Below are 7,605 nucleotides of genomic sequence, written 5' to 3' on the forward strand. Positions count from 1 at the left end.
GAAAAAGATAGGAAAAAATAATTTAAGAACTTGAAGAAGGGAGAGTACTCTGTAGCTGGAGCTCAAGGAAACCAGTGGGGAGTCAGTGGGGGTGTTTGAGAATGAGTAGTATTTTTTTGTTTGTTTGTGCTGAAGTCTATAGTTCAGAGAGACTAAATATTTGGAAGGTCTAGCATTCTCCAGTTCTTTAAAGAGAGCATGGACTTCTAGTTCGCTGTGGGTATAAAATCACACAAAGTACGTAATTTACTAGTGCCTCTTTCAAAAATCACGTGTTCCGGCTAGAGGACTCTATCTACGTTGTGTCTGTGTAATCGAACAGTTCCACTGAGTGGACAAAAGCGGTATTGCTAGCTAAGAGAACAGCATGCTCCTTAACATGCAAGCATGCCAAAGCACACCAAAACCTGAGATACGAGTATCAACTTCCAGTGCCCTCCAGCTAATGCTTCACATGAGTACGATTTACGAGAAAGAGGTATAAATGCATTGTGTACTTTTTTTTTTTTTTTAATTAGAAAAACAAAGCTTGGAAAAGTGCTAACCCTACCTACGTATTTCCTTTGACCAACTGAACTTGGTGGAGAAAGCATTTTGAAAATACCTATCATGTCTCTCAGGAACTCTTTGTGGCTATTATTAATCATTAACTACTACCCTACTCAGCTTCTCTGTGTGGCAGGAAGTGTCTTTAAGAAATGGGTATTCTCTGTTTTAAGTCAGTACTGTCTTAGTGACACAGTGTAATGGTACAATATAGAGAATTAAGTTCACTTATAAAGAAGTCTTTTTTTTTTTTCTATGAGTCTAGGATTTCTTGATGCTACTAGAAGTTGTACTGTTTCAGCCAGGACAGTCACGGTCCCAAGTGCACCAATAAGCCTTAATTGTCCAAACAACCTCACCTGTGCCCTCCAACACTGCAGTTTCAGTCCAGTGAGCATGGAGTTGTATGTAAACTCAAACCTAGGCATCCACTCCCTAAGTTCTGCTAAAGGTAGTCTTGTGCATACTCTTGACCTCTGTTGTTTCTGGCTTGTCGATTGTGTTCATGGACTGAACATGAACTTGACTTTTTACTTTGTGTTTATCTGGTTGATATTTATCATTGATGGAACATGTCATTGTCACCAACTTTGATTGGCTGCTGTAGGATTTTACCAGTGAGGATGCTGCTTCTGCCTGTCTTGTGATCTGGCACTTCTCATGTGGGAAGAAATGGCCTTCTTCCCTTGCTCTTACTGCTTGCTTCCTGACAAACTCAATACCAATGTCCTCACTACAAAGTTTTTAAAGTTATCTGTCATGTTTTTTCTCAAATCTAAAATTGGCAATAAATTCTGGTAGATAATTGCATTTTGTCAGCAAGTGAAATTCCTTTCCTGTGATTTCTTTGTGCGTGTTACTCATTGTGTAAAATAGCAGTGGCAACTGGTGAAACAAATAACCTCAGAACGTTAAAACACAACAGATAGTTCTTATTCAGTGTATGAAGTTGCTGCAAAGAAATGTCATCCTGATTAATTTCATTTGGTACTATCTATGGTGACTGAAATAGCATTAAGACTGTCAGGATGGTCTTGCATAGATTCCACCCTTTCCTCTAGAAGACATTGGTAAGTGGTCTTTCTGCTCTCTGCCTGTGATTTCAGAGTAAGAAATTTTCACTCAATCACTTGGGGAGGCAGTATAGAAAACTAAAGTTTTCAAGTGGCATACTCACCATTGCCAGTTTACTGTTACAGTTGTGGCCATTTATTTGGGGAAAAAACAAACAAACAAAAACTTTTAATAGAGGGAGCTGGGAATTTACAGATGAGATTCATTCATGTACAGAGCCAGAAAAGTTTTGCTCTGCAAGTTTGTGACCCTAGAGACTGTTATTACTTGATCTCTTTATTGGGCTTTCCTAGTTGCTTCAGAAGCAGAAACATTCAAGCATGTGCAAACATGTTAGGACCTGGGAATGTTGTCTTGCTCCTGGGACTGAGTATATGCTGACTGTGTCCTAACTCCATGTGCAGATGAGATCTGTGTTTCTACTATGCCTCTCATTCAGATCTGGTTTCCATATGAAGGAAATGAACAGCGAGACCTGGACAGGCTGGAGAGCTGGGCAGGAAGAAACCAAATGAGGTTTAAAAAAGCAAGTGTAGAGTCCTGCACCTGGGAAGGAACAACCACATGTATCAGTACAGGCCGGGGGATGACCTGCTGGAGAGGAGCTCTGCGGAGAAGGACCTGGGGGTCCTGGTGGGCAACAGGTTGGCCATGAGCCAGCAGTGTGCCCTGGCTTCTGTGCCCCTACCAGCATGTGAGGAACCCAAGGATCCAGGGCCAGCTCCTAGACAAACAGAATGTCTAAGGCCAGCTACTGGAGGGATCCATCCTGTATATCCCTCCTGATCAGACTTTTATCCTGATCAGCCAGAGGGGCACAGAGTGAGGCTGCAAGCACATCGTTGTTTGTGCTTGTATGAGTGCTGAGTGTTTCTGTCTGTATTGATTTGTGGCTGGCTCTGTGGATGCGTGTATTTGTATTTTGCGTGTGTTTGTTTATATGCCTGTTGGGAATACACACTCAGCCTTGCTAGTGGATGGATGTGGGGACAGGGAGCTGCAGCAGCCTTCTGGGCCACTTGATTTTTCAACTCCTAACAGGTACCTATGTAAGTGCCTATATAGGTCCTTACATTTTTTCTTGTACTCTGATTTAACTTACATTAAGATAATTTCATGTCCTGTGCTATATGAAGCAATATTCATTGCTTAATTTGATGGGGATAAATTTTGTGTAAGTTGTAATAGTGTTTGATTACATACATTCATGATTAAAGCATTTGTCTGCCCACATTTTTTCCTGTACCTAACTTAGTTTATTTACGGGATGAGTAATATTGAAATCAATAGATTTGCATTTAAGACTAAAGCAGTATAAGTCACCATTGGATATAAACAGTGCAAATATGACCAAAAAAAAAAAAAAAGGAAATTAAATAATGGTCTCTATTTTGTAGGTATTAAAAGCACTTTGGGACCTTGCAGCAACAGTGGGTGAAAGAGAGATCAAGCATATATGATCTGACAAGGAACCTTAATGTGAGTAAGTCAGGCCCTTATATATGTAGCAATGATTTGGACTTTGGTTATTTGGCATTAAGCCTGGAACATAATTTTGCTTCATAAGATACAGAGTGAGAGAAAAATGTATAACAATAGTGTGTGTTACTTTGTCTATTCCCTTTGAATAAAATAATGTATATATATATATCTTATCTGAGTGTATATTTATGGTTGTGTTTGTCCATAGACATGTATATATGGTTATATATATGGATATATATTTACACAGAATGGAGAAAGTATCTAAATTTACAGTCACTTATTAAAAAATAATCACAATTAGTTATCAAACTCTCTGAGTACTCCTACTCCTCTGTTGTGCCTAGGAGAACCACCACTCTACGCTTAGTAGGCTACACTACTCCTCTCTTGTCAGTGTGTGTCACACTTGTGCCATTAATCGTTCACCTTCAACCTTCTTAGATTGAAAGCAGCCTCAATGAACAAGTTTGTTCAGGGGGAGCCTGAGTTAAAATGCAGTAGACCTAAAGCTTCCGCTGCTAATAGCAAGATTCTGTGAATGTTCACCTCTGTTCATTGCTACACTTTATTGCTCTTCCGTGCAATGCATTATTGTTAAAATCCCTAGGGATGTTAATGTCAGAAACACCTTAACTACCAACTCAGAATGGCTTATACGGATACGCTGTGTATAAGTGCAGCACCTTGTGTTTGAGGACTTGTGAAATCAGCCCACAGGAAGGTCTTTGTTCACCTCCCCGTTTTGCAGCTGAACACAAGATTCTGGCTTCTCTGTGCTTCCATTTCCTCATCTGTAGAGCAGATAAATCTTCAAATGTCTGCTGTGAGAACTGCAGCTCCCTCTTGGTGCTGCTGTGGTTCAAAGGAGTAGCCTTTACCTGAAAAAGGAGTGAAAACATGCTTACAATAAAACCATGGAAGTGGTTACTTAAAAATGGGTAATTTCCTGATCCTTATTTCAAGATGTATTGCTCTAAGCCTGGTAAGAAGATCCTGACAAATAAGTTTTTGCCAATACCTGTGTTCAAAACAGTCTAAGCCTTGAGTGTAGTATGCAGCTTGTTGTGTTAAGACTTAGCTGGATTTGTCTTGTAGGTCTTTACAAGTCCAGTTGCTTGGGTGTGCACAAGAGGTTCAATCTCCCACAAACACTGCCTGAATTATGTGATGAGGTCTCTCCCTCCAAATGACCACACTTATTCTCAGTAGTCCAAGAAGTAAAGTGCACACCTCAGAATTAGCAGACTAATTTTGATTCCTCCCTTTGCTTACTTTGGACTTGATGTACTCACTGTTGTGTAACAGGATACTGTGAATCAGATTTTCCTCTTGAAATCCTTTCATTTCATACTAAATACTTAAATATTTATTAAAAAGACATAGAATCTGTCTTTCTGTGCAAAAAGTCCAGGCTATAAGTTTCTGTATTTTTTATACAGTAGAAAAACATTTGTCATTAATCACTTTGAGATACCCTACAACACAGTATGCTCTGGAGAACTGGTTTGTCTGGATTCAGATCCTGGCTTGAAGCAATAACTATGGGGGATTTGAATCTAGATATTCTCCTTGAATTTCACCTGTTATATTTCTATAAACTGCCCCTCTAGCCCCAGTTCCACATAAACCCAGATGAAAATTCTGACTGTGTTCTGAATAAAAGGAGAGTTCTCTTTCCAGGCCAGGTGCCTGGATCTTAAGACACGTTTTACATCTTATCTACCTCACTAGTTATATATCTTTTCAGCTATTCCACACACTATCTCCCTCAGCTGTATTATATTGGCTTTGTGAACTCATGTTCTTAATATCAGCTCTGAGATCTTTCTCCTACAGAGAAAAAGAACTTGTGTATTTCTGAGTCAACACTTCCAATGCAGAATTTCACAGTCAAAAGTGTAATGACAAACATACTTGTCTGTCTGTTACATTAGTTCCAGCATCTTTTTCATGTAGTTCTGCCAATGTAAAAATAGAGAAATGTGAGAAATACAGCCTAACATGGTTACTGTAAACATGCATTCTTTCACATAAATAAGAAAGAATATTTTCAGTAGTACAGCTGTTTGTTTGATTTTGGTGTATTAATCTCTGATATTAATCTCTGGGGCCTCATTTCTCAACTATAGATCGCAAATATGATGGTTACAATGGCTCCCAGTATGTATCGAAAATACCAAGATGTGACAATGATCAGTCTTCTTAACACAAGTTAAAAGATTGTGTCAGTGACTGCCGTGCCACTCAGTCCTGCTGAGATACTGCTAGGACACCTAAGGAAAAAGAAGTTGTAAGATGTTTGCTTCAGGAGCAACCTCAGTTTCCTTTTTTTTTTTTTTTGGTGTATGCTTAGAATACAACAGGATCCCATTTAAAGTGATCCCCCCAAAAAGATCATGAATGCTGGCCTTTACAGGTGAAGGAAGAAAAATAATTAAGGAGCATATGTGTTTAATTTGCTCATAAAACAGCTATTTTCTTGTGCTATGCCAAGAAGACCCACCATGCTCTGTGGATCTTGAAAATACATTTTGTTCTTCTCATAGGTTCCACTGAATGTGTAGGAAGTCAGGAATCTGCAGCCATAGGTGTACAGTGACCAGAAATGGCTGAAGTTTTCCAGAAAGAAAAAATCCATCATTCACCAATATATAAAAAAGCTCTTTACTTGGTTATACTAAAGTCTTTTGGTTTCATTCTGGAAGCAAATCATCAAAAGGTAAAAATAAGATATACAAGGTTAAATAAAAAGACAATTGTCATGTATGATACTATCCTGTCTGGTAGAAAAACTTCTACTAGAGCCAGTTTGAAAGCTTCTGTATGTTTTCGACAGATACACTTAAAACAATGTGTTTGCTTGAGATTTCATACAGGAAGAAGCTTGGTTTTCAGCATAGATGTAGCTGCTACAGACGTCTTTGCTATTGGTTTAAGAGAAGCATGTGAAACAGACCTACATAAGTCCCTTATCAGACCATGCTCTCTGCCTACTGAGGCAGAAATGGGGATGTGGACAGCTTGGTGTGTGGCTACATTCTTCTTTGGAGCAAGTAAGGCATCAGCTGCGCCATGATACCTCTTCTGCTGTGGGGAGAATGTAGTTTACTTTTCTTACTGTGTTTATTTTTTGTTGTTGTTTTGTCTTATAGGAGCTAAAATAACCCAAACATCAAGTCTGGTACTGAAAGAAGATGGAGAAGCTACTCTGAAATGCAGTCAAAACGATAATCACAATTATATGTCCTGGTATCTGGAACAGCCAGGGAAGGGGCTGCAATTACTCTATTATTCCATCGGTGAAAATCAGGAAGCTGTGGGTGATACTCACACTGGATACAAAGCTAAGCGGTTAAATCTCTCAGACTTCTATTTAGATATTGTATCTGTGAAGATGAACCATTCAGCTGTCTATTTCTGTGCCAGCAGTTTGGACACAACACTTCAAAGTCACTTGCTTTCTTTACATAAACTCTTCTCTCCAGCACCTTCCCTCAGGAGGGAGCAGCTCTCAGCACAGGAAAATGGCATGTAGGCCAATAGCCTATTCAAAAACCGTATGTTGCTGAGGAGTTGGACTAGAAGAGGTAAAGAAGGTGAAGTTTAATTGCTGAACTCTTTCTGGATCACCTGTTGATTCTCTATCGCATTAGAACAATCATTAAAGATTGTTAATCAAATCCAGACATAAAATGAAGGAAATGGAAACTGCCATCTACACATTGACAAATTATTGTCCCACAGACCATTTTCTTCCTGATGCAGAACAGTTAATTGAAATATCCATACATATAAGTCAGAAATACTTTGGAGACAATGATTTGTATGTGCATTCTAATGCCGCTCTGGATATTATCATGCAGTGAAAGTCACAGTGATTTTCACTGTGCTTGGTAAGGTTACCCTAAACAGAAGAAATCAATAGAATTAAGACTGTCAAAAGTAATGAGGACAGGTCTGAACAAAATATGATATAAGAAAAGAAGCTAAGTAGAACTAACATGCTACAGATTGGCTTAAAATGGCAAAACAGCCATTACAGTGTTCGGTAAGTGTAGACACATTCCTGATAAGTTACAGGTGCATGGAGGCCATAGAGAGAGAGATGGCGTAAAGTAGTATGCAACTTAGAATGAATTCACATTCAAGAAAAAAACAGATTTCTGTTTATTCAGCTTACTGCCAGCTATATTCTGAAGCACGTGTTACATCTGTCCCTTTATTCCTCATACTTATGTTTTGTTACACACTGATAAGATGCAAGACGATCTATGTTCATTTGGTTTATTCCTTATTTGTGGATTAGTTGTGAGTTTTTTTTTTCTCCCAGGCAACTTGTTCAAAGACCCTAAGATGTTTTTGAATTTGAGCTAAGCCCTAAGCATCCATATTTTGAAGAAAAAAAAAAAAGTAGAAGGATGAAGAAGCAGAATGTGAATGTAATTTTATCTACTGCAAGATTTCTCCCTGATGAAATATTTCATACCTGCCACAAAGAGT

At 38.8% G+C, this 7,605-nt stretch overlaps 1 protein-coding gene across 1 annotated transcript; it reads left to right on the top strand.

Annotated features, from left to right (window-relative positions):
- Nucleotides 1-5,818: 5,818 nt before the first annotated feature.
- Nucleotides 5,819-6,777, top strand: LOC118247546 (uncharacterized). Its single transcript, XM_035545598.1, has 2 exons — nt 5,819-6,158; nt 6,258-6,777. The coding sequence occupies exons 1-2, from the start codon at nt 5,867-5,869 to the stop codon at nt 6,638-6,640; spliced, it is 675 nt and encodes a 224-aa protein (XP_035401491.1). The 5' UTR covers nt 5,819-5,866; the 3' UTR covers nt 6,641-6,777.
- The last annotated feature ends 828 nt before the right edge of the window (nt 6,778-7,605 follow it).

The sequence above is a fragment of the Cygnus atratus genome, chromosome 1, assembly GCF_013377495.2.
Source record: "Cygnus atratus isolate AKBS03 ecotype Queensland, Australia chromosome 1, CAtr_DNAZoo_HiC_assembly, whole genome shotgun sequence".
NCBI lineage: Eukaryota > Metazoa > Chordata > Aves > Anseriformes > Anatidae > Cygnus > Cygnus atratus.

Excerpts from the sequence above, each read along its gene's own strand:
- LOC118247546 (XM_035545598.1), top strand. The coding sequence starts at position 5,867 with ATGTATGATACTATCCTGTCTGGTAGAAAAACTTCTACTAGAGCCAGT. Across the intron at positions 6,159-6,257 it reads TACATTCTTCTTTGGAGCAA|GAGCTAAAATAACCCAAACA; the intron begins GTAAGGCATCAG and ends TTTGTCTTATAG.